The sequence below is a fragment of the Rosa chinensis genome, chromosome 7 (genome assembly GCF_002994745.2).
Source record: "Rosa chinensis cultivar Old Blush chromosome 7, RchiOBHm-V2, whole genome shotgun sequence".
Classification (NCBI taxonomy): domain Eukaryota; kingdom Viridiplantae; phylum Streptophyta; class Magnoliopsida; order Rosales; family Rosaceae; genus Rosa; species Rosa chinensis.
In genome coordinates, this window is record NC_037094.1 from 66,815,911 (window position 1) to 66,843,399 (window position 27,489).

The 27,489-nt window shown below is 40.4% G+C and overlaps 2 protein-coding genes and 1 long non-coding RNA gene across 4 annotated transcripts; 1 reads left to right on the plus strand and 2 right to left on the minus strand.

Moving 5' to 3' along the window:
- On the plus strand, positions 1 to 1,102 carry LOC112178820 (midnolin homolog). Its single transcript, XM_024317052.2, has one exon. The coding sequence runs from the start codon at positions 314 to 316 to the stop codon at positions 923 to 925; it is 612 nt and encodes a 203-aa protein (XP_024172820.1). The 5' UTR covers positions 1 to 313; the 3' UTR covers positions 926 to 1,102.
- An 8,020-nt stretch (positions 1,103 to 9,122) lies between these two features.
- Positions 9,123 to 14,081, minus strand: LOC112179931 (histone acetyltransferase of the MYST family 1). Its single transcript, XM_024318421.2, has 9 exons — positions 13,746 to 14,081; positions 12,612 to 12,700; positions 12,359 to 12,418; positions 11,788 to 11,997; positions 11,544 to 11,612; positions 11,120 to 11,281; positions 10,402 to 10,495; positions 10,157 to 10,299; positions 9,123 to 9,586 (listed from the first exon to the last, which is right to left on the minus strand). Exons 1-9 carry the CDS (start codon positions 14,050 to 14,052, stop codon positions 9,383 to 9,385), a joined length of 1,338 nt encoding a protein of 445 aa, XP_024174189.1. The 5' UTR covers positions 14,053 to 14,081; the 3' UTR covers positions 9,123 to 9,382.
- A 9,762-nt stretch (positions 14,082 to 23,843) lies between these two features.
- LOC112180110 lies at positions 23,844 to 26,400 on the minus strand. 2 transcript variants are annotated; one of them, XR_005803804.1, is made up of 4 exons: positions 26,023 to 26,400; positions 25,352 to 25,639; positions 25,127 to 25,177; positions 23,844 to 24,107 (listed from the first exon to the last, which is right to left on the minus strand). It is a non-coding gene; the product is annotated as an uncharacterized LOC112180110 (long non-coding RNA). The 2 variants fall into 2 exon arrangements; XR_002928078.2 differs by having other exon boundaries at positions 23,844 to 24,385.
- Positions 26,401 to 27,489: the final 1,089 nt, after the last annotated feature.

A 27,489-nucleotide genomic window follows, 5' to 3' on the forward strand; every position in this document is an offset into this window, starting at 1 on the left:
TAGTCCGTGTTTGACAAACTCAACGCCCTTTCAAACTTTTCTCATTTGCTTAGAAGAACACCATAACGACCATCTCCATCATAAACTTAAAATATCATTGCTCTCTCCCTCTCTTCTTATTAACCCCCTAAGCCACCCACCAAGAGTAGTATTCTCTCTCCCTCTCCCTCTCCCTCTCTTCTTTTAAGTGTGAACCACATCCCAATTCAAGGTGGAAGAACTTCCCGATTCTCGAAACTCATTCTCGAATCGTGAATCGTCTTAACAGTTGTCCAAAGATTGAGTTAATTAAGAAGAGGCGAGTGCTAGAGCTATGGCCAATGAGTACAATCGCTTCAACCATCACCACCACCACTACCACCACCAGCACCACCACCATCACGCTCATCTGCATATAACTCACAGAGGCACATTCTTGCCCATGTTATGTTCAAGACCATCGATCAAAGATGTCCAGGTTCCAAGTAATGCTTTCTTCTCCAATGGCTCTGTGTCTCCAAAAATCAGTTGTATAGGCCAAGTTAAGAGGAACAACAAAGTTTCTGGCTTCCCGATCACCTCTCAAACTAACAACAGCAGCAACAATATCAAGTATTCCAAGCTCAAGAAACTCTTCTCGGGCAAAAACCTTACCACCGCCACTCCAACTAAAACCGCCACTGCTGCCACCGCCACCAGCTGTCCAAGCAGAAGCAGGAGACCACAAGTGAGTAATGTGAAACAAGATCATTGTGCTATTACAACAACAATCAACTTAGTTGATCTGGATCCTCCTCTACCTGTGATCAAGAGAGTACATAAATCTCCCCAAGAAGGAGAGGAGGACAGTCTTTGGAAGAGAAGATCTGGTGGGGCTGCACTCAAAGGTTTGCAGCTGAAACAAGTTCACCATCCTAGACATCAAACTCAATCCACAAGTGTGTGATTTTAATGAATAGAAGAAAATTCATAAGGGATTAAGGTAAAAACAAGGGGTACGTTGTAAATGTCTTTTTTCTTTTGGATCCAAATTTTGGATATTGGTTGATTCAATGTTCCAATGACATAATTATTAAGACTGGTACTGATATCTTATTACTGTAATGTATTTGAGTTGATTATATTCGTAGATCTAATATTACTTAGTAATTTGAATTTTGAATCAATGGAAAGTCCTACCATGTGAGACAAAGCATGAAATTTTGGAGACAAAGCATGAAATTTTGGCTTTCTGAGGTTGAAGAGATACCAGGGAAGATATGCCGGCTCCTTGGGTTTTTACGGTCAAGCATTTCATTAGTCCTACAGATTTTCGAAAGCAGAATTGAAGCCGTTACCGTCAGATTACAAGCAAGACTTATTCGTAGGTTTGCAGCTACATAAACATCCGATTATTTGCAATCCAGTTAAAACAATGATCGATTATGGTCTATTGTACGTCAATTGTTAATTTGAGTAGTGCCTTGTAGCAATGATGGTAATCAATTATCTAAACTAATAAGTAATAATATGACATGGAAACTTGATGGTAAGAGATAATATTCTACTTTAGCCAGGCAAACTTTCCTTTTCCTTTTAAGCAACTACAATTGCGGATGAGCATTATCAAGCACAAGCACCATAATACTCATTCCCACCTCTTCTTTTCCCAAAGAAAAGTTGAGTACAAACTTATTCTTTTCTAAGATCACCTAAAAAGAATAATGTAATCAGTTTTGGAAAAGATAGTCTTGACTCTTGAGAACCCAACTGATAAAGATAGTCTTGAGAACCTAACCTTGACATTTTCCATGTTGGGATGGTGTCACATTCCATAGATGTGGGGCGCCCCTAGATCAGGTAAACTCTAAGGTTGACAGTGCCCCTAGGTTAAGGGTAGTGGTGCTCAGCTATTTTGAGTGGTTAAAGGTCATCTGATAGGCTTGTCTAAGCCTAGCGTTGTTGGGTAGGTTTTTTTAACTTTTGTTCTTGGCCTTTTAGCCTCAATCGTACAAGAGGAATATAAACATTAGAAAAAACTCAATCACTATCAATGACTAAAATATTGAAAATTATGAAAATATCAATAATTAAAAAAAAATTTAAATTAAATATTAAAAAAATATTAGATATCGATAAAAAATTTATCAAAATTTTGAATAAAAGTTATATATGATCAGCTAAAAATATACTAAAAATAACATATCTGTTTTAGGGAATCAGAAACTGAGAGAAATTTGCTGTGTATTCTCATTGATAATAGGGACCTCTTTATATAGAGGATTACAATGCATAGAGTTAGAATCATACAAGGAAAGATAATCTCTAGATTCTTCTAATTAAACTCTATTACCACTAGGTCAAGTAACCTAGAGTTTGGGCCAAACACAAATAGAGATATCCTTAAACACTCCCCCTTGTGTTGTCCAAACGCGGTGCTTCTCTTGTTGCCTTGTTAAAAACCTTGCCGAGTAACAAAAACCCAGTGGGACAAAAATAACCTCGGTCGAAGAGGAAAAAGAGCACAACACACCCTTCACGATTCAAGACGAACATGTAGACATCTCCCCCTGATGTCTGTGCCTCCCCCTGATGACTACGATCATGGGAGTTCAGATAATTTCCGCAAGCCAATTCTTGCCACATGTTTCTCGAACGTGGATTTGGGCAATGACTTAGTAAACAAGTCTGCCGCATTGTCCTCAGATCGAACCTGGTTTACTTTGATCTTGAGGAGCTTCTGTTGTTGCTGATTGTAGAAGAATTTGGGCGATATATGCTTAGTGTTGTCGCATTTGATGTAGCCTTGCTTCATTTGTTCAATACAAGCAGCATTATCCTCATAAATGCTTGTTGGCTCATCTGTGGTAGACTTCAAACCACAATTGCTTCGAACATGCGTAACTATGGATCGAAGCCATATACATTCACGAACTGCTTCGTGAAGAGCAATAATCTCTGCATGATTCGAAGAGGTAGCGACTAAGGTCTGCTTTGTAGACCTCCAAGATATCGCGGTCTTTCCCATGGTGAAAACATAACCAGTTTGGGAGCGACCTTTGTGTGGGTCAAAGAGATACCCAGCATCAGCAAAACCTTCCAAAACACTTATATCGTTTTGGGTTGGGGAGAGGGAACGCAATCCACCATGTAGCGTCCCTGGAACTTGATGGGTCCGAATCCATCATCTCTCTGTAGGGATAGAACAAGCTCATATCAATCGTACCACTTAGGTATCGAAAGATATCTTTAACACCAGTCCAATGGCGTCGTGTTGGCGCAGAGCTATATCTAGCTAGCAAGTTCACAGCGAATGAGATATCCGATCTTGTGCATTGTGCTAAGTACAACAATGCGCCTATTGCACTTAGATAGGGCACTTCTTCGTCGTCATCTTTTGGACGGAATGGATCCTTCTTTGGATCAAGACTATGGACAACCATTGGGGTGCTTGAAGGCTTAATCTTATCAGTGTTGAAATGCCTAAGCATCTTTTGGGTATAAGCTGATTGATGAATCAGGATACCATCTCTACGGTGCTCAAGTTCTAAACCGAGGCAAAACCGTGTTTTTCCAAGATCTTTCATATCAAACTCGGATTTCAAGTGTTCAGCGGTTTCCCTTAACTCTTTAAGGGTGCCAATTATGTTCATGTCATCAATATAAACCGCTACTATTGCAAATCCGGAACTTGTCCTTTCTATTAACACACATGGGCATAGTTCATTGTTGACATATCCCTTTCCAATCAAGTAGTCACTTAGACGGTTATACCACATCCGTCCGGATTGTTTCAATCCATATAGTGAGCGTTTCAATCTAATCGCAAACGCGCTCCGTGGTTTAGAGCCACTTGATTTGGGTAACTGAATTCCATCTGGAATCTTCATGTATATTTCCGTATCTAGATCCCCATATAGGTAGCGGAACGTAATGACGTCCATTACAGGACAGTAGGTCTCCTCGTAGTTGATTCCAGGGCGTTGTGAGAAGCCTTGTGCCACAAGGCGAGCTTTGTATCTTACAATCTCGTTTTTCTCATTACGCTTTCTAACGAATACCCATTTGTGACCAACTGGTTTGGTGTTGGGCGGTATTAGTACAACTTTGCCAAATACCTTTCTTTTCGCTAGAGAATCAAGTTCTGCCTGGATCGCATCTTTCCATTTTGGCCAATCAGCTCTACGTTGGCATTCATCAACTGAGCATGGTTCGATGTCATCGGTCTCAATAATCTCACGCGCCACTGAATACGCGAATACATCATCAATGATGATGGAGTTTCTTTCCCACGTCCCATGTACACTAGTGTAGTTTACAGAGATCTCTACATTCTCAGGGATAGGTTCTGACATTGAGGCGTCCCCCAATGATGTCTCGTGGACATAACCATAATCCGGAACATTCTCATGGGACGGATTTTGAGTATCAATGATCAAAGGATTTGTTTGTGCATCATTCGCTCTCTTTCTAGGGCGAGTATCCTTCGAATCAATTAGTCTACCGCGCTTCCTTGAGGGGCCTGCAGCCATAGACGCCACATCATTGCCATGCTGGGCAATGGCGCCATCTCCTGGTGTCATAGGAGTGGCGTGATGTCCAGTATTTGGAACATCGATCCTTGCAGGCACGTTTGCAGCAGGTATGTGTGATCTCGTCACTTTGACAACATCAGAAAACGCATCAGGCAAAGTATTTGCTACATTCTGGAGCTCGATTATTCGTCGCACTTCAAGTTCGGACTGTGCGGTACGGGGATCGAGATGAGACATAGTGGGGACAGACCACGACAATTCCTGTCGTTCCTGTGGAACATCTGTGTTCTTATCTCCCCCTAACGATGGGAAGACAGTCTCATCAAAGTGACAATCCGCAAATCTAGAGGTAAAGAATCGCCTATCAAGGGTTCAAGATAGCGGACAATAGTTGGAGATTCATAGCCAACATAGATGCCCATTCGTCGTTGTGGACCCATCTTAGTACGCTGTGGCGGTGTAAGAGGCACATAGATGGCACACCAAAAAATGCGTAAATGCGAGATATCAGGCTTGTATCTAGTCACTAGCTGTAACGCAGAGTAAGATTGGGTTGCAGTGGGTCGTAGACGAATCAGCGTTGCTGCATGCAATATGGCATATCCCCAAGCAGAAACCGGGAGATTGGTGCGCATAACCAATGTCCGCGCTATCATTTGTAGTCGTATGATAGCGGCTTCTGCGAGACCATTTTGGGTATGAACATGGGGAACTGGATGCTCTACATCAATCCCCAGTGACATGCAGTAGTCATCGAACGTTTTCGATGTAAACTCCCCAGCATTATCAAGTCGAATGGACTTAATAGGATGGTCAGGGTAGTGAGCCCGTAGACGGATAATCTGGGAAAGGAGTTTAGCTTAAGCAGCATTTCGAGTGGACAACATCGCGACATGTGACCAGCGTGTCGATGCATCAACCAATACCATAAAGTATTTAAAAGGTCCGCATGATGGTTAAATGGGTCCACAGATATCTCCTTGGATTCTCTGTAAGAATGGAATGAATATTTTAGGATCTTTTGCATAGAACGGTCTCGGTCCTAATTTCCCGAAGGAACAGGCTTTGCAAAATGAGCGAGGGGCCTTAGAGGCAACCAATGAGGATTTTGGTCGGGCCTGAGCGCCTGTGGTGCTATTAGAAGCAAAGTGTGTGACTACATCTCCCATTATGGCCTTAGAGCCATGGAAATTGTTTTGTGTGGCGTCAGGGCCACCAGGAGGAGCAACCATGGCGTCATGCTCATGGTTGGCGCCATTTATGGCGTCATCACTAGGGACAGGGGCGGCCTTTCGGCGGCCCAAGACAGCAGCAGCGCCAGAAGCTGCAATTTTTTATTCTTGCTTCTTCTCACTCTGAAGAAAGGATGCCCGTGTGAAGTCTTAAGTATACGGAGCATCATATCACTACCAGGATGTCCTAGTCGGTCATGCCAAAGCTAATATGTGTCGGAATCTAAGAGATCTTCTCTTATGACATTATTGGATTCAATTGGTCGAATTGTAGTGACATAAAGTCCACTAGATTGACACATAAGCTTTTCTAAGATGCGCTTTTGTCCTCAATCATTAGAGGTAATGCAAAGGAATTCTATTCCGTTCTCACTATGCGTATCCGCATGGAATCCGTTGGCTCTTATATCTTTAAAGCTTAATAAGGTTCGATTTGCCTTAGGAGCGTAGAGAGCTTCAGTGACTTTAATCAAGGTGCCATTGGGCAAAAGGAATTGGGTCATTCCATGTCCTTGAACTAAACTTGATGGCCCAGCCATCGTAGTCACAGAGGAATATGTAGGCAACATCTCTAAGAATAATTGCCTATGTCGTAGAATGGTGTGCGTAGTCGCACTATCGCAAGGCATTGTAGTTCATCCATTCCTAAAAGAAAAGCTCGTAATTAAAAAGGAGTCATAATGAAAAGAACTCAACTTTTATTAATAAGCCAAACGGAATTACATCATCGTTTCTTTAACCAAAGAAAATCTAATCCAATAAACTAGTTAATGCAAAACAATGGTAGTCATCTAACTCCTTTCAGTAATTCCAATGTAAATGTGACCAGGTGAGTAGAGAGATGTCGGTGGAGCAAAGCTCGCTTAAGTACCACTTATCTCAAAACCTTCCTAGATATCACACTTACATTGAGTACGCCTACTTTGAAGAAAAACTAATATCATTGGGATCTACTACAAAAGTAATATGGCAATTGCCTACATCTCTTGGAAAGTAAAAAGACTTAATCAAAATCGCCAGTTTCTGGGTCTTGATCCTTGTAGTCTTCCACCCTTAGATCGAGATCGCCATCTTGATCTTCTTGTTCCATGTAATTTGCCTCCCTTGCTTCACGATATGTCTTGTATGCGTTTGCAACATTCTGGGATGCAGTACACTTCCTTGCCCAATGTCCACTTGATCCACATCGAAGACAAACATCTTTATGGTCAGGCTCCCTTGATCGAGATGCTTTTGGTGCATCATTTGGACGACTATTACTCTTGGTGATGTCACCACCATAGCCGGAGGCTCCGCCTCTCTCTGTCTTCACACGTTGACCTCCACGGTTCCGTGCACGCCTCTCTTGGCGATTTCCTTCCTCTTTAGGGCGAGAATATGGACCAAAACGTCCAGGATTGTCCCTACTCTTAGGGTTTCGCTCCTTGCGTCCTCCCTTGGGGGCGCGACTATAGTTAGACTCCGGAATAGACTTAGTTCCCACGGGTCTAGCATTATAGTTCTTCACAAGTATGTTGTCGTGCTTTTCAGCTACGTTCATGGCGCCAATAAGCTCATGAAACCTTGTGATACGTCCTGCTTTCACATCAATCCGATAATTCTTTGAAATCATCAAGGCAGAGACGGGGAAGGTAGAGAGAGTCTTCTCGATCAACATCGTATCAGTTATGGCTTGGCCACAAAACTCCATCAGAGACTTGATACGAAGGGCTTCCAAGTTATAATCAAGCACAGACTTGAAATCACAAAAGCGGAGGCTATGCCATCGCACTTCTAAATCAGGAAGTAGGGAGTCACGAACATTGCCAAATCACTGCTCAAGTTCTACCCATAGCTTTCTTGGGTCTTCCTCATTGAGGTATTCACTTTGGAGCGCGTCATTCATGTGCCTTGTCATGAAAATGATGGCTTTAGCTTGATTTGCTTCAAAAGCAGTAGCTTGCTCAATGGAGAGCACGTTTTGACTAGGCTCTTGGATGGCTTCCAGAAGTCCATCAGCCTTAAGATGTTGGCGCACATCTCGGACCCACCTATGGTATCCCGCGCCAGTTGTCTCTAGTGGAACAAAGTTCAACTTGTTCAGGTAACTCATTCTGAAAAACAACACAAGATTAGGGTTAGTTTCGGAGCGAAAAAGGCTACCACGAAAAACTATTAAATTTCTTAGCGTAGTCGCTTCCAAGAAATTAGGGATTTTCTGAGCGTAGTCGCTTCCAAGAAAATCCGATTCCAAGAGGGGTTTTGGATTAGATCGAAACAACGATGTATGTGGTCGATCGTTTTTCTTCTCAACAAACTCTAAGTTTGGAGGACTCTACAAGCTCCAAGCTTGGAGTGAGCATGAACCCTTACAGTTCGGCTTTTTGGTCTCCCCTATGAAGAAGAAAGGGGGGTAGAAGAAGGGATGTTGGAAGTCCCCGAGAAAAAGAAAAGATATTGAAGAAAAAAAAAACTTCAAAAACGGGAACTTTTAGAAAAGATTTAACTTGAAAAGTGGTCGGAAATTCTTGACCGGAAAAAGTCGCCGGAAAAGTTACTGTAGATGGCCGGAAAAGTCGCAGGAAAATCGTTGACCGAGCGTTGACTGGTGCTGACATGGCAGTGGGTCCGCGCTGAAGTGGCACTGTCTGGAGCTGACGCGGCAAGCAGACAGGATGCTGACCTTGGGCTGGTGTCAGTGGGCTTTGTTACTGGGCTTCAAGCCTATCCTTTCTATTTCTGGGCCGAAGGCTGATCTGTTGATTCTGGGCTGGGCTGAGGCTTCTCTTCTGCTTCTGGGCCGTATACTTCTGGGCTGGGCTTCTTGAGACAGAGAGAACCTGCAGATGGAATTTGCAGGCAGCGGTTCACGGTGCAGTGGTATTAGGTGGGCGGTTCGGGTACTTTCCGGCAAGTTCCAGGAAGGATTTTTCCGGTTCCCGAAAACTGGGGTGGCGCTGCAACTTCTGACAGAGGATGGCTGTTAAAAATGGACTGAAAGGATGTGAACCAGGCAGAGAACCAAAGGATTCTTCTTGGGGCCGGTTCAGTCACTTCCGACGGCCGGTTCAGGTGGATTCCGGCCGGTTCTGGGGGTGGCGCCACCAGTTCCGAGTTCCTGGAGTCTGTGGCTTCAAGGAGGGCGGCGGAGGTTTCTGGGATTTTAGGGTCTCAGCTGGTTAGGGCTTCGTGCTGATAACGTGTTTTAGGGAATCAAAAACTGAGAGAAATTTGTTGTGTATTCTCATTGATAATAGGAGCCTCTTTATATAGAGGATTACAATGCATAGAGTTAGAATCATACAAGGAAATATAATCTCTAGATTCTTCTAATTAAACTCTATTACCACTAGGTCAAGTAACCTAGAGTTTTGGTCAAACACAAATAGAGATATCCTTAAACAATATCAAAAATATGTTAAAATTAATATCAATGCTTATAAAAAACGGAAATTTCGAAGAAATATTGAGAACATCATGAATATTTTAGTCCTTGGTTACTTCGTCCGTTACTACACTAGCCATTTGGTCAATTTATATTGTTACATTACAGGTGAGAGTAGTGTCAGTCATATCAAGAATTCCCGACTAGGATTCAAGTCCAACTCCGGTTTTCATCCCCTAGGTCTATACAAGGTGCAGCAAATTACAGGATTGATGAAACACATTTATAAATCATCAGCCTTGCTCTTTATACGGCGTCCAGATCAATTTGCCGACATCAACCTCCAGACCAGCAGGACCAGCTGCTTTAAGATGACGGTCCAGGACTTTTGGATCAGCACAGATGACATGCTGCCCTTTCCTGTACTGAATTAATTCTAGACTCTGAAGAGTGGTCAAAATATCCTCTGCCTTGATGGCAGTCATGTCACTGAGCTCCTGCAAGACAAGAACATAATTCAATATGGTTATAAATGTACCCTGAATTCGTTCTGGGATCCTCAGGGCATTAATTCAGAGATATTTTACATTTCTCTTAGCACTTCCCATGGCATAAGCATAAGATATCAATTTTCAGGGACCACTGCATAATCATGCATGTATGTAGATGAGCAGAAACAGCATTACTGAGGATCTATGATATTGCAAGGATGCCAGAGTGAGGAAGAAACTGAAATACATATTCTCACTAAAGGGAGTTCAATTCTAAGGGATATCCAGTATGTAATTCTAACCATTTGGGATTACTTCATACACTGTAGGTCTATTTTTATAATGTGAATATGTATCATTATAAGGGATGTGAATATAATTTGGTTGGTCTAAATATTCTATATCGTATTCCTAGAAATAAACCATTTTTTTAACCTTGTAATTGCAATGCTACACAAAACATTCGTCACAATTTCCAAATGTCCAGAACACTTCAAACATGCTCCAGCAGAAGTAGAACAAGCAATTATACTACAGCGGAAGGTCTTGATTTAAAGAAGATTAAGACATGCTCACCTTGATGGAAATATTTCCCTTATGCTTTTTCAAGATGTCTAGAAGCACCCGAGTCCAGTATCCTCGGTAACTCAAGAGTCCTAGATCAGAGAGGGGCCTCTCGGGCGTACCAACTTTACCTTCTTTCTTGGACAGTTCATATGCTGCTCCATATTGGGGAAAACATTAGTAATTGTTTCTCGAATGTTTGCTTTCAATTCAAAATAAGCCAAAAGAATAAAAGATATTAAGAGACAGAAGCTTACAAAAGGCAATTAAAAATTTTCCATAGCCTTTTCTTTGATAAGGAGGAAGGGTAAGGATACATGCCAAGTTATAGGACTCCTCCGAATGCTTTTCCTGCATCATGAGGAATGACATATTGAATTTCAAGTAACATAGAAAGGTATCTGATAAGACATGTTAAAACGACACCCACAGAAAATAATCTGATGAGAAAATGGACATCAGAGCTTTAGTCACTTCTAAATTTCAAAACCCTAAGCCCTATCTGCCCTCATATGTCAAAAGTTGTGCCATGAGAGTTTCACTAGCTAAACCATAAATAAAAATCAAAAACAAAAAATAAGAGGGATAGAATTTCTACTATGTAACAGACGGGATTATAACTAACTGCAACTTTTACAATGAGGCTATCATAGCAACCTCCGAATCAGAGATAAACCAAACCCCACTCCTATACAAGTAGATAAGAGTGGGAATTACTCAGGAGTTATCAAGAAAGTAAACTCCCAAGCACGTCCAAAGAAAATATACATCAGTGAACATCGGGGCAACAGGGCAGAAGGGTATCGTATGTACTATAAAACTTTTTGGTGGGATTATATTATATTACGTTATAGTGCTTGGTCATAAGATTCATAGCATTGTGGCACAAGAATAATCATCATGCAGATACACAGTAGCTAAAACAAATATCCTTGTATGTATGGCAGTAAAGAGCAATGACAGCAAACACACTACCTTTGAAAAATATCCGACCATATGGCATCCCCGATCATCACATTCACATAGAATGTAAAATAGAAAGAGGTCAACATCATAATACAGGGTCTTGTGATCAAGAAACAGCTTTGCCAAATAACAAAGATTCTGTCCATAAACCTTGTTCTTTTTACCATCAACCTGATTCAAAACATCTAAAATCAGCAAAGTTATATCAACCACAAACTTAACTTCTGCAAGACTGCAAACATATCAAAAAAATAAAAAATTCAAGACTGAAAAAAAGGAGTATGAAAACAGGAATATCGAGGAGGATAATGCAGTATTGAAGAGTTTCAATTTTCAAAACAAAATAAATTGCATATTGCATCAATCTTAACAAAACGAGCCTTGGGTTTCTTTAGACTTCACTGGGAAGTTGTGCAGAAACATGGCAACTAACCTCGAACATAGAAAGCGTATGATTCCGGTATATCTCATCACCAGGAGGATGCTTGAGATCACACTTCCTCTATATATGCAGACACGAAAATGTATGAAGAACATCGTTAATTATAAAAAATTCCACGAAAGCAAGTGAACTTAATCATAAATGAATTTAACAGCAGGCTCATTTACGCATGAATCTCTTCACAAGTAAGCAATTGTAAGCAAGGAAAAACAACGAAATTTGACAGACAGCTCACCATATGCCTCTGAAGCTGTTCTTTGCGCTTCATGAAATTGAGACAAAACTCACAAAAGTACAGCTTCAAAGAGTCATTATATTCTGGTGGAAAGGGGGAGAAGTACCATGTCTCAATCTCATATCTTCCAAGTTCTATAGTCGCTATATTTTTCACTTTAGTAAATTCTTCATGTTCGCGTAAGCTGGCAGCATCAAGTTCTTCATGCCCCTATAAAAAGAGAAAAACAGATTAAAATATAAGAGTTGGAGACTAAAGCCCTTCCTCACATATAATATTATCCCATTGTCACTACCTAGTAATGTAGAAAACTTCCACACAGACTTCTTCAGAAGTTATGTTCCTTAGGTTTACCCCGTGTGTGTGTGTGTGTGTGTGTGTGTGTGAGAGAGAGAGAGAGAGAGGCATGAGAAATATGAAAGGTATAGGTATAAAGATCCTGTTAGTTGTGGGCCTAAACGGATGCATATAAGTAAATGATGCTTCCACCCCAAAAAAAAAAAAAAAAAACAATACAACACAACAATATAAAGCAATAATCAAAAAATGAAGTTATCCAAATTGTGCATACCTCCACATGTGTCTCATCAATCTTCCGCTTCTGATGGCGAGTCATTTTCAAGCTTGTAACCTGAGCACAGTAATAAATATACAAAGTCAATGGTTTCAGAATACGCAACTGATGGGAAAAGGGGGGTCAACTTCATAGAAGGAATCTTTTGTGAAACCCAAACATCATTGAACGCTTTGGAAACCTCAATGGGTACAATGAGTGGTGCGAAAGAGGACTTTGGAAAGGGGTGAAATGAGCTAGACAACATTACCTTGTCCTCCACTTTCTCATCAACAACAGCCTCTACTGAATCAAGATCAAGTTGATCAAGTTTCACCCACTCATCAAGCCTCCTATTGACTGTTCAGATTAACAAAAATAACTATATCAATTCACATGGATCAATTTGATTATATCACCAGCAGCAGAAGATGTTAAAAGCTATGGCATCTAAGGGAAAAAATAATTTTAGTAATGGTTACACAATCAGTAAGATATCAGCTGATAGAAGTAATGTTCTATTAAATCAAAGTGAATTTTAACCAGAGAGATAACCGGAATACATGGCCCAAACAAGTTTTTTAGGTTTGTCACAACTCATGCATAATATTTTCTTTTCTATGCCCAGAAATTCCCAAACCCAGTTTGCGGACTCATTCTTGAAACTGGTGCTTCCTGCCAAACCCTACAATCTTTAGAAAGATAAGAAACCCTAGCAATTAGCTAGGGGGTACATTGAGGGGGATTGACCCCAGACCACAAGGAAGCAAATCAAGGAAATGGTCAGTCCTAATAACCCCTCCCTAAATGTCCATCATAACCCACAGAAGTTCCTATTATCTTTGCCTCCACATCATTATTCTGAAAACATCTCCGATTTACCGGCCCAACATAATTGTAGTCCCTAATCATAGCAAATCTACATTGAAGCCACTCCTTGATCTTCTAATCTAACATAGTATGCTAGTCACTACACATGTGAGTCGACAACCTCATGAATCATTTCCTAATGCTTTTTAATAAACTCAAAGAAAATTAAGGGATTACGGCTTCTTTCTGTCGGTACTAAGTGCATTATTCCACTCCTTCTATCCTAATTGCCAATTAAGTTTCTTTTCATCGCCAACCCCGGTAAGAAGTTATCAATTTAACATCCTAATCAACTCAGCCAAGTAAGAAGTTCACCAAATTGACCAATTTAAAAAATTTACCAAACCAGATTCTAGCAAAACGAGCACCAATCCCTACGAAATGTAAAACTCTCCTGAGTAGTGAGCAATTAAACCCAATCCAATACCAATTTAACCCAATCCAATACCAATTTCGCTACGACATAGCACAAACTCACAAAACCGAAAACCCTAACCCTAATTGGCAAAATTAAGCGAGAGAAAATGGATCTTACACTCGGTGTAGTGGACGTAATACTCGTAATCGTTGGGCCCGCCGCCGTGAACCCTCCGGCGTTCGATAACCTTGACGGGATGGTACTTGGAGTCTCTCCAACGACACATTACACTCGTGCCGACCTCCAAAGGAAGCATGGACATCCTCCGCTTCTTCGACGCTTCCGACTCCGGCGTCGTCTCGGCGGCCAATGGAGGATAGCCATCGCCGGAGTGAGGCTTGTTCTCGCCGTCGTACGTGACGGCGGCGCCGTTGGGAGTATCAGAACCGTTTTCCGCAACCGGAGATGTGCCTATCGAACCCATTCTAAGTTTAGCCGTAGGACTATGATAGCAGCAGATTATTACAATATAAGAATCAAAGCTTGTGGGCCGGCCCATAAAATGGCTCTAGCGCTATTGGGCTAGGATGTTAGGGTATGTGAAGCTCTTGACTTTGAATTATGCCAGTATGGGTACTCACGGGTACCCGTTCCATCTGGGTAAAAATATTCTTTTTTTTTTTTTTGAGAAGCATCTGGGTAAAAATATTCAGGTATGGATAGCAGTAAATTACCCATAAGTAAATGGGTAAATGGGTGTTAGATACCCGCTCGGGTATAGGTACACTGCGGGTACCCATACCCATAACTTTTTTCTTTTTATATCCAATCTTCCTACATAACAAAATTTGTTTTTTTTTTTTATAATTTTCAATCAGAATTAAGTTTGAAGGAAAAAAAAAAAGCTTTGATTCATGTTAGTTGGATTTAAAAAAAGAGTTGATGTTACTTGTTAGGACTTTGTTTATTACTACATTATTCGTAATAAATTCAAATTTTTGGTAAAAAAAAAAATTTATATTTATACAATTGGCGACAACCCTTAGGCCTTAGATTTGTTGCCTAATATAATTCAATAATTTGTTGAAAATTAAAATTAAATTTATGTTTTAGGAAAACTGAAATTTAGAGAGAATTGCTATGTGTTCTCATTGATAATAGGGGTCTCTTTATATAGAGGATTACAATGCATAGAATCTAAATCGTACAAGGAAATGTAATGGACTAAATACTGTTTAGTCCTTGAGTTTTTGACCATAAAACACTTCAGTCCCTGACCTTCTAATTTCACACGTTTAATCCCTATACTTCAAAATTTCAAACCAATTGGTCTTGCCGACTAAAAGTCGCTGCGAAATGTCTATTATGCCCTCAGTTCTTTTTTTTTTGATAAATTTATTCCTTTCTCTTTTTTTATTTTTATTCTTTTTTCTTTATTTTATTTATTCTTTTTTTTTTCAAACAGAAAGAAAGAAAGGGGAAAAAAAGAAAAAAATAAACAGAAAGAAAGAAAGGGAAAAAAATTCATTTTCCAAAAAAAATAAAATAATTAATTAATTAAAAAAAAGAACTGAGGGCATAATAGACATTTCGCAGGGACTTTTAGACAGTAAGGACCTATTAGTCTGAAATTTTGAAGTATAGGAACTAAACATGTGAAATTAGAGGGTCAGAGACTGAAGTATTTTATGGTTAAAAGCTCGAGGACTAAACAGTATTTAGTCCAAAGGTAATCATACATTGAATGGATATCTCTAAGATTCTCCGAGATTATCTCTAGTTAATAACTCTATTACCACTAGATCAAGTACCCTAGAGTTTGGGCTAGACACAATTTGGATTTACTCAAACACTCCCGCTTGTGTCGCCCAAACGTAGTGCTTCTCTCATTGCCTCGTTAAAAACCTTGCCGAGTAACAAAAACCATGTGGGACAAAAATAACCTCGATCAAAGGGGAAAAAGAGCACAACACACCCTTCACGTTTCGAGACCATACATGTAGACATCTCCCCCTGATGTCCGCATCTCCCCTTGATGACTATAGTCATGGGAGTTCGGATAACTTCCTCAAACGATGTTACCAACATGTTTCTCGAAAGTGGAATTTAGGCAATGACTTGGTGAGCAAGTTTGCCACACTGTCCTCAGATCAAACCTAATTCACTTTGATCTTGAAAAGAGTCTGTTGTTGCTGATTATGCTTGGTGTTGTCACTTTTGATGTAGTCTTTGATTCATTTGTTCAAAGCAAGCAGCATTATCCTAAATGCTCGTAGGTTCATCTGTGGTAGACTTCAAACCACAATTTTTCGACCATGCGTAATTATGGATCCAATCCATATACATTCACGAACCACTTCGTGAAGAGCAATGATCTCTGCATTGTTCGAAGATATAGCGACTAGGGTTTGTTCTGTAAACCTCTAAGATATCACGGTCTTTACCCATGGTGAACACTTAACCAGTTTGGTAATGACCTTTGTGTCGGTCAGAAAGATACCCAATATTAGCAAAACCTTCCAAAACACATGTCGTTCTGGGATGGGGATAGAGGACGCAGGCCAGTGTTGGCGGCGTTCCTGGTGTGTGATGTGTCCGAATCCATCATCTCTCTGTAGGGATAAAGCATGCCCCTATAAGTCGTACATCTCTAGTATCGAAAGATATCTTATTCTACCAATCCAATGGTGTAGCGTTCGCGCACAGCTATACCTAGCAAATAAGTTCACAACATATGAGATGTCTGGTCTTGTGCATTGAGCTAAGTACAATAATGCACCTATTGTATTTAAGTATGACACTTCTACTTCTACCTCTAGCACATCTTCATCATCATCCTTCAGACGAAGAGGATCCTTTTTAGGATCAAGATTACGGACGACCATGGAGGTGCTTGAAGGCTTTGACCCTGTCAAAACACCTAGGCATCTATCAACACGATGCTTAAGTTCCAAACTGAGATATAATCGTGTTTTCCCAAAATCCTTCATTTCAAACTTGGATTTCAAGTGTTCAGCGGTTTCCCTTAACTCTTTAAGGGCTTCCAATGAAGATCATGTCCAACATGAACCGCGATAGGATCCAAAACTTATTATGGAAACGCGTGGGCATATCTTTTCCCAATCAAATAGTCACTTTAGTGAGCGTTTCAACCTTATTATAAACGTGTTCCGTAGTCTAGAGCCTCTTGACTTGGGTAAATGAAGTTCACCATAAACCTTCATGTATATTCCATATCTAGATCCCCATAGAGATACTTAGTGACCACATTTGTAAGCTGCATGTTCAGTTATTTGGAAACTACCAAACTGATAGGGTAGTGGAGTGCAATGACATCCATTATGACAGAATATGTCTCATCGTAGTGGATTCCAGGGTGTTTTGTGAGAAGCCTTGCGCCATAAGGCTAGATTGCCATATCTTTTTCTCATCACGCTTACTAACGAAGACCTATTAATCAATAGGTTTTATGTTAGGAGGTGCTGACATCACTGGCTCAAAAACCTTCCTCTTCATTAGAGAATCCAACTTAACCTGGATCGCATCTTTCCATTTAGGCTAAATTTCTCTACATTGGCATTCATTCATCAACGGAGTGTGGTTCGATATCATAGGACTCAACAAACTCATGCGCAACGAAATGCGCAACTACATCATCAATTATGATGGAGTTTTTATCCCACGTCTCATGTACACTAGTGTAATTTTCAAAGACCTCTATATTCTCAAGAATAGGTTCTGACGTTGAGGCGTCCCCCAACGGTAACCATAATCCGGAAGATTCTCATGAGACAGATTTTGTGTCTTGATGATCAAAGGATTGGAATGTGCCAATGTATCCTTCGAACCCACGGGCCTCCCACGCATCCTAGCTGGGGCCATGACATATAACGCCAGAGTGCCACTCTCTTTGGCGTTGGCGCCACGCCTACCTCCGTGTAGGGTGGCGCTACGTCCTCTCGTAGGGACATCCTTCCTCACAGGCATATTTGCAGCAGATGTGTGATCTTGTCACTTTAACAGGGATCGAGATGAGACATAGTGGGGACAGGCCACGATAATTCTTGTCGTTCCTGCTGAACATTCATGTTCTTATCTCCCCCTAACGACGGGAAGACTGTCTCATCAAAGTGACAACCCTCAAATCTAGCGGTAAAAAGATCGCCTTACAAGGGCATTAAGTGGTGGACGATTGTTGGAGTCTCAAATCCAACGTAGTTGCCCATTCGTCTGTAAGGACCCACATAAAGCGCTGTGGCTGCGTGATTGGCACATAAATGGCACACTCAAATATGAGTAAGTACGATACTTGTACCCAGTCACTAGCTGTAACGCAGAAGTAGATTGAGTGCAGGTGGGTCGTAGACAAATTAGCATAGCTGCATGCGATATTACTTCAACCTAAGCGGATCTAAGGATAGTGGTGCGCATTACCAATATCTGGGCTACCATCGTAGTCGTTTTCACAAGACCATTTGGGTGTGTACATGAGGATATGATGTCTAATATTAGTCCATAATGCAATGACTATCGAAAGTCTTCGATGTAAACTCTTTAGCATTGTTAAGCACAATTGATGGAATAGGATGACCCGGGGAGTGAGCTCGTTGTCATATGATATGTGCTAGGAGTGTAGTATATGCAGCATTTACATGTGGACAATGGCACAACACGTGACCAGCGTGCTTGCGTGTCAACCAACATTATGAGATATTTAAACGTCCGCAAGTTGGTTGAATCTGTCCATATAATCCTCACGGACTCTATGTAAGAACATAATGAGTATGTTCATTTCCTTTGCATAGGACGGTCTTAGTCCTAATTTCCCTAAGGAACAGGCTTTGTAAATTGAGCGACATGCCTTAGAAGCAACCAATGAGGATTGTGGTTGGGCATGAGCGTCTGAAACGCTATTTGAATCAAAGTTGGTGATTGTAGCATCACCTGGGGCGCCATCACTATGATGGACGTTATCCATGGCATCATGGATAGGGACTGTGCCAGCCCTAGGCTGGTGGTGGACGGCTGCTGTGCCAAAGGCAGCAGCGGCGGTTACACTTAGTCCAGGAATCAACTTTTGATTCATGCTTCGTTTCGCTCGAGAGAAAGGATGCCCATGTGAAGTCTTTTGTAGATGGATCATCATATCATGACTGGGATGACCTATCTTGTAGTGACAAAGTCAATATGTGTCTAAATCCAAGAGATCTTCTCTTAGAACTTTTATTGGATTAATAGCTCGAATAGTGACATAGAGTTCATTAGAGAGATACATAAACTTTTCTAAGATGCACATTTGTTCGCAATCATTAGAGGCATTGCAAAGGAACTCATTTTCGTTCTCTACATGCGTTTTCGCATGGAATCCGTTCGCTATCCATAGGGTACGATTTGCCGTAAGAGCGTAGAGAGTTTCTGTGATAGTAATCAAGATGCCATTTAGCAAGTGAAACTTGGGCTATTCCATGTCCTTGAATTAATACTGATGGCCCAGCCATCGTAGTCACAAAGTAATATGCTCAGAATCAAAATGGAGTCATAATGAAAAGAACTCGAAATTTTATTCATAAGCCAACGGAGTACATCATTGTCTCTTAACCATTAAGAGAATCTAATCCAAATACTAGCTAATGCAAAATAAAGGTAGTTGTTTGACTTCTTTCGATAACTCCAAAATAAATATGACCAGGTGAGTAGAGAGATGTCGATGGAGAAAAGCACACTTAAGTACCACTTATCTCAAAACCTTCCTAGACATCATACTCATTTTGGATGAGCCTATGTGAAGAAAAACTAAATCAATGGCATTTACTACAAAGTATATGACAATTGCCTATTACATCTCTTGAAAAAATAAAGACTTAAACAGAATTAATGATCTATTAATCCCAGCCAGATTTGTAGTCTTCAACCCTTCACTCTAGATCAGCTTCTTGATCTTCTTGTTCCACATAGTGAGCTTCCCTTGTTTCACAATATGTTTGGTAGGCGGTGACAATTTCTTCACGAGCTCTACAAATGTGTGCCCAATGACCGGATACTCCACATCGAGAACATAAATCTCTTTGCTTAAACTCCATTGATTGAGGCGCTTTGAAAGCGTCATTTAGATGGCTCTTAGTGTTGGTGGCGCCACCAACATGGCCAGAAGCGTTGCATCCCTCTCTCTTTCCACGTTTACCTCTTCGGTTCTGTGTTTGCCTATTTTGGCTGTTACCTTCCCAAGTAGAGTGATTATAGGGACTAGAACGTCCAGAAGTATCCCTAAGATTAGGGTTTTGCTCTTAGCGCCCTCTCTTAGGAGCGCGACTATAATTGGATTCCGGAATATGCTCTGTTTCCACGGATCTCGAATTATAGTTCTTCACAAGGATATTGTCATGCTTTTCAGCGACATTCATAGCTCCAATAAGCTCATGAAACCTTGTGATCCGTCCTACAGTAACATCGATTCGATAGTTTTTAGCAACCATCAATGCATAGATGTGGAAGGTAGAGAAAGTCTTTTCAATCAACATCGCATCTATGATCTCTTTACCACAGAATTTCATTAAGGATTTAATGCAAAGTGCTTCAGAGTTGTAGTCAAGAACTGACTTGAAATCACAGAAGCTGAGGTTATGTCATCTCACTTCTAGGTTAGGAAGCAGATAGTCACGGACGTTGTCAAATCTTCCTTCGAGTGAAACCCACAACCTTCTGGGGTCTTCTTCATTCATACACTCGTACTGGAGTGAATCTTCCATATGACGAGTCATTAGGATGATGACTTTTGCCTTATTTGCCTCTAAGGCTGCTCCATTTGCTTCCAAAGCTTGAGCTTGCTCAACAGTTAGCACGTCCTGCCTAGGCTCGAGAATCATATCCAGGATTCCATCGGCCTTGAGATGCTGGTGGACATCACAAACCCACTTGTGATATCCAGAGTCAGTTGTTCCCAATGGAGCAAAGTCCAATTTGTTCAGGTTACTCATCCTAAAAGAGAACAAGGAAAAGGGTTTGTTTCAGAGTGGAAAAAGTTACCATGAAAACATATAAAATTTCTGAGCGTAGTCGCTCCCAAGAAATTATGAATTTCTGAGCGTAATCGTTTCCAATAAATCCAATTCCAAGAGATATTGGATTAGATCGAAATAATGACGTAAATGGTCGATCATAAATTCTCTACAAACTCTAAGTTTGGAGATCTCAACAAGCTCCAAGCTTGGAGTGAGCACGAATCCCCACAGTTCGGCTTAATTAGGTCTCCCCTATGAGGAAGAAAGGGGAGTAGAAGAACGGAGTTTGCAAGTCCCCGAGAAATAGAAGAGAAACTGAATAAAAACGGGAACTTTTAGTAAAAAATACCTTGAAATAGGTCGCCGGAAAATTTGACCGGAAAAAGTGGTCGAAAAATGGCCAAAAAACTGGCCGGCGGTAACCTGTCTCCGGGGTGCTAACGTGGCACCAAATTGCTGACGTGGCAGAATCTGTTGACGATGCTGCTGACTTGATAGTGGGCCTGCTTTTGGGCTGCGTCACGGGCTTGGGCCGCCTCTTCTTTCTTCTCTCTGGGTCGCTGACTTCTTCTGGGCTACCCTTTTCTTTTTTCTTTTTTCTTTCTTCTCTCTGCCGGTTCAAGGTTCAATAGCGGTCAGGTGGCCGATTCACGTACTTTTAGGCCGGTTCATGAAGGAATGGATGGATTTCAAAACTTTTTAATTAGTGCGGAATTAGTTTAACCATTAAACTACTAACTAAACATAAAATCCATTCCTTTAACCCATGATCTTGGCTTATTATGATATGTATATAAACATAGCATGCATAGTATGGAAGAACAAAGAGGTAGTTTATGTTCTACTCACCCTTGGAGCGTGATTTTAATCCGATCCAAGTGAACCACCAAAGTTCCTCTCCTTGATCTCTCCTTGTGTGTGTCTCCTCCACCTTGAAGCACCTTGGATTAAGAACTCCTTCTTGTGCTTGTAATCTTCTCTTTGATGTAACAAGTAAAGCCACAAAAGGATATGGCCTCTAAGGATCTTCACCAAGTGAATCAAGAGATGAAGAAAGATGAAAGAAAAGAAGAAATTATGCAAGTGTTCTTCTTTCCTTTAATTTGGTAATGGACCAAGGGAGAACTCTTTCTCACTCTCTCTCAAATCTGAAAATAATAGTGTGGAGACACACTTATTCTCTTTGTCCATGCTTTCACTTTTATATAATAGGAAATAACTCCAATTACTAAAAGAAAATATTGACTTTCATAAAGCCAATATTTTGGCTGGTCCATACTTGTTATTGGGCACTAAAAATGTGTCTTGGGCTTTCATTTAAATCTCATTTAGTGAAGCCCAAGTCCACACGAAAAGCCCGACAATCGTTTAGGCCCAATAGGTTCGGTTTTACCCGAAAACCTAATTATGTCCAAATAATAAATCTAATTAATTATTTGGTCATAACCAACTCTTGTTTAATCTTCTTCATATACAATCTCAAGGATCCACTTATATGGTGTGCGATCTCTTAGGTTCTAATTAACAAGGCAGTGAAGTTTATAGAAACCATTCTATTTTGTTTACGAACCAAAAACTCCATTTTTGATTCTCCCTTGTTATTAGGATTATAAATGTTTATTAATCCTCGAGGACTTCACAAGTCATGAGTGACGTCTTGCAACATATCATGACTACCCTAGTTAATGTAGAATGACAAAGAACCTATTCAATTGGAATTACAATACAATACGGTCCTTCTCTAACACTATGTTCTAAATCACATCATCGGGGTATGGAATTGATATGTCAATCCCCTAATGTGATTTTCATTCTTATGTGATTCTTAGAATGTGATTAGAAACTCCTTTTTAATCTCATTCAATGCTTTGGCCAAAGACTCATTGAATCACATCTTTGAACATACACCTTATTTACTTAAGGATAGAGATTCCTTATTGTACACTCACATGTCTCCATGACCGAATTGATTATACCAATGAATGCATCTATTATATCCATTAAGGGACACAATATTATTGCATCATCAAGAAATAATCAATTCACTCATAAGACAACTATGGTGTCTCAGGTCAAAGGACTAATTTGTATTATTGCAATTTAGAGTTCAAGTTTGACATGTAAGTAAGACTCCATACAAGAACTCTAATGATCGCGTTCAGTGTACTCTTTAAATTAAGAGCACCCACATACTTGTATTAGTGTCTCCACACAAATGACAAGAGACATATCATCCTCCATATTGAGCATACATAGTATGTGCTAGTCTTTCCGGATTATCAATGTCCAAGTGATAATCCTATGACTAGGAACCTTTCAGGATAAGAGTGTGAAAGAGTAAAGGTCTCACACATCTAACTCTTTAGATTACTTTCTCTTTAACTCATATTCCTTGGACCTTGTTCAATCAAATATCAAATATAAGCAATGAACAATAAACTTGCCCTTTTGATTAATAATAATTACAATAATAATTACATCAAAATAATTGTTTTAGGACACAATTCCTTCAGTTCATGTGAAATTTTTTTCCGGTTCCCGGATTCTGGGATTGAGATACTACTGATGGTAAAGTTTGGTAGCAATTGAAGGTCCGGAAGTTAGTGAACCGGTGGAATATTTGCTGCGGATGGTTTAGAGATTCTGGTGGCTGGTTCGGTATGTTTCCGACCGCTTCTGATTGTTTAGCCACCGGTTCTGGACTCCTGGGGTGGAGGTCTTCAAGGTGTGCGGCGGGGGCCGAAAGGTTTTCAAGGTTTTGTATTCAAATTTAGGGTTTTGGCTATTAGGTTTTAGGGTTAGGACGTCGTGCTGATAACATGTTTTAGGAAAACTGAAATTTAGAGAGAATTGCTGTGTGTTCTTATTGATAATAAGGATCTCTTTATATAGAAGATTACAATGCATAGAATCTGAATCGTACAAGGAAAGATAATCATACATTAAATGAATATCTCTAAAATTCTCTAAGATTATCTCTAGTTAATAACCTTATTATCACTAGGTCAAATAATGAGTTTGAGCCAGACACAATTTGGATTTACTTAAATAATTTAGAACTTGAGATTAAGAAGAGACGAAGTGAGTTTCGTCCCTATTATCTGGAAAATGGAAAAGGCATACTGTTCCTTTTCCAAGGTGCGGCAGTCGAACCATCATCCGTTGACTAATCCAGAAAGCTTATAACTAGGCATATACATATGTTCCAGTAAAAAAAACAGACGAAATGTCAATGAGTAGGAGACAAAACAGATTGACAGGTTAATAACTTGGTGGCGAAAGTCGCAACCAGCAATTTGTCGTACCAAGAGATTCCAGTTATTCCACGGTTTGATTGTTGAGATACCAAAAAAAAAAAAAAACTTTCAATACAAGCCTAATCTCCTGGATAACAAGCCCTGAAACCCTCCGGAAACCCTACTCCAAATCCACATACTACATGATAGCAATCCAAGAGCACCAGCAAGAACACAAACAGCAGCACAGCATTTTGTATCGCCTCTTGCAATTTAAGTCATTTGTTTCGGTGCTTAGGGTCCCCCTGCAAAAGGTCACAAATTTTGATTACTCAGTCCAGTAAAATCAGTGTACATAGTAACAGCAACAACACTGCCTAGTCTCATTAGAAAAATAGAACTAGTCATAGTACAAGACATAGTTCATAACTCAATAGCACATGCTGAATAGCAAAAAACAATCCATTCATTCAAAGACTTCCCGGATAATTAACAAAATGCTGCCTTCTATAAATGTTAACAACACCCATAGACCAATTTTTTGGCTACTTCATTTGAGATGTTCATGCATGCTGGATGAAACCTACAAGTCCAGTTGTAAAATAACTTCATGAGCATTCAGACATGTTGAAGAAGGGCCATGCAAGAAGATTTATCTATCGAGATGAATATAAAAGGAAGAGATATAACTACATTGCACAAGTGCACAACAGACCCAAATTTCCTCCAGAAAAGTTTTTACTTTGAACTATTATATTATTAGAGCAGTTGCCCATGCTGTATGCTGCAACCAAAGTATTTACGAGGACATTCAAATGAAAACGGGAGATTCAATAATTTTGCAACAATGACCCAAATTTCCTTCCAACAAGATTCCATTTATATATTATGAGCAGAGGCCCATCATGAAGTTCTGTAACCACTTCTTAAGCTTCAATTTGAACAATAATTTCAGAGTAATAAACATATAGATAACTAAGCTTTCCATGGTGCAACTCTTGAAGTTGGTTAAAGTACAAACCACCAGGAGGCAGAGCAAAGTATAGTTGCACACTTGCAAGTAGCACATTGCACATACACTGAGATGCTTTTCCAAATACATATGCTGGTTTATCTATAGCTAACAAGTATTCAAGAAGATTATCAGAGCCCTAACCGATACTGTGTTAAATGTTTTTTCTTCCTTTCTTTAGGGTACACTCTTTAATCGTTACTAGATGCATAAAATGGTCAAGTAAGATAAGACTTATTACTAGTCCATTCGAAACACACACATTCAAAAACTCCAACATGCCAGAGAAAGCTAAGAACATGAAGAAATTACCAGTCCTTGCACTCCTCACACTGCACCATGAGGTCATCCGGGTAGCAATACCTTCAAAAGCCAAAACACAAATTTTTAATCATCAGTCTCATTCGCAAAAACCACATTTCCCATAACCAACAGACAACGCATAACGCAAAGACCACGAAAAGTAAAAGCCCCATAGCAACTGTTTTTGTTTTTGTTTCGATTGCCTCCGTCTTCCTCCGAAACTGATCAACTTACCCAGTTTTGGGATTTCCGAACTGGAAGTGCCGGTCATCACTCCCAAGCCGTCGATCGCTGTCATCCCTTACATCCACGGTTGGTAGTTATTTTCTCTCCAGCAAGTGCTTCAACTCCACAGCCTCCATGACTAGCTCTCCCAGACCAAGTTGGCCACGCTTTGACTTTCCCCAAACCCACAGAGAACCATCATCTCCAATGGCCGCAGAAATGACACCGGATGCAAATGCAGAGCAAACATTTACTTGATCCAGTCCCGTTACTCTCATTGGTTCATTCCACGAATCACTGCCAATGATAACAAATGCTTCATATAAAAGGCTGAAAGTAGGTGAGATAACAACTAAAAAATTCCATGAAATGGGGTTTCTCATATCAATTCAAAAAGGTGCATGCTTTTGGTTAATCTTGGCCACATTAACAAACTACATTGCTGATTTTTACTCTAAAAACAATCATTGACTAAAATCATGCACTAGAATAGTAACATTACAGTTGTCAATTACTAAATTACCAGAACTAATCATAGTTTCTCTGAATTCTCAAACTCAAACCAATTTCTAAACAATCATAAAACTGCTCCAACACAATGCAAAAGTGAAAAAATACGGAAATGGTCAAATGGGTCCATCTGTGCTGCTTCTTAGAGCTCAAAGAAGCTGTATCTTTACCTCGGAGAAGGGGACCTCCACGGCCGAGCTGGGCCTCGAGGTCTCGGCCCCCATGCCCAAAGCTGACCTTCGGAAGTGACGGCCAGGGAGTGGTAATGCCCCAGCGGTGACGCCGGTGATGTCAGGAGGTAGAGAAGGGACCCGAGTGGGCTCGTAGGCGTCCACACCAAGGCCCATTAAGGAAGTGGGCAAGCCCAGAGCGCCATGGTTGCCGGCCCCGAAGCTCATGGCAGCTGTTGTAGGGGTCTGCTATCTTTGAAACCTTTGGACAACCGCGTTCACTAGTTGCTGGTTCTTCACAACCAGCGATCCCAGTCCTGGTATCGATTACAAAATTAAATTTTTAAGCTTGGAAAAATTGTATATTTATTTCATTTAGAAAATGATCGACAACGCTGGGCCCTTCTGACAATAATAAGGTCGGGTTATGGTCCCGATCACAATCACAAAAACATGAACGAATTTCTCATTTTATTTATTATTATACAACAATAATATATAACAAATAACAGTTTGTGAGTGAATTCATGATCTCCTTAGTAGACCAATATATATAACTAACTCATTTTATTTATTATTATACAACAATAATATATAACAAATAACAGTTTGTGAGTGAATTCATGATCTCCTTAGTAGACCAATATATATAACTAACTCATTTTATTTATTATTACACAACAATAATATATAACAAATAACAGTTGATGAGTTCACTCACAATCTCCTTAGTAGACCAATCATAACTAACTCACTATGCTAATCTTTGTTTTAAACTTAAATAAAGCTAGGAAAGACGCAAAAAGCCAAGCGCAGGAAAAAACAAAACAAAAATACATTTCTTTAGCGGACTGTTCTGACTTCAAGTGATTGATCGACGGTTGGCAATCGGGTGGTTGGAGATATCTCTGACTGTCAGCGGCAACGGTGGGCGGCGCGTTTGTCTCAACAGCTTAATGACGTGGTAATAAGCCAGATTAATAATTCTGAGTAAGCCGAGACAGTGGCATGCATACAAGAAGTAGGTCACATACGGCACTTGGTCCCAAGGCTGTGGAAGCAAAAGCGACACAAGCGATGCCACGGAGAGCGAGGCCGTACACTTGATAGCCATAAAAAGTTTTGGAGCGTGATTTGGGAAGAAGTTTTGGGTGGCTCCAATGGCAAAGAAACAGAAGGCAAGTAAGCTGAGAATGGCAACCATGAACTTGGTGTGGTAGGTTTCAAATGGGAGAGATAGAGTTCCGACAGCAGGGAATTTAATCTGGATGAAGGTTAGAAGTGTTGGCACCATGAAAGTGAAAATGGCGAAGGTGGAAGGGGCCGCTTGTCCAAAGTTGAAGATGAGGAAGATGTTATTACCACGTTCACGTGGTAATAAGACCGAGGGTGTCCATTGACGGAGAAAACTGGCCATGGTAATGTTAATCTTTCGGCAAAAGGGTATTTAAGGACGAAGAGAGCAGC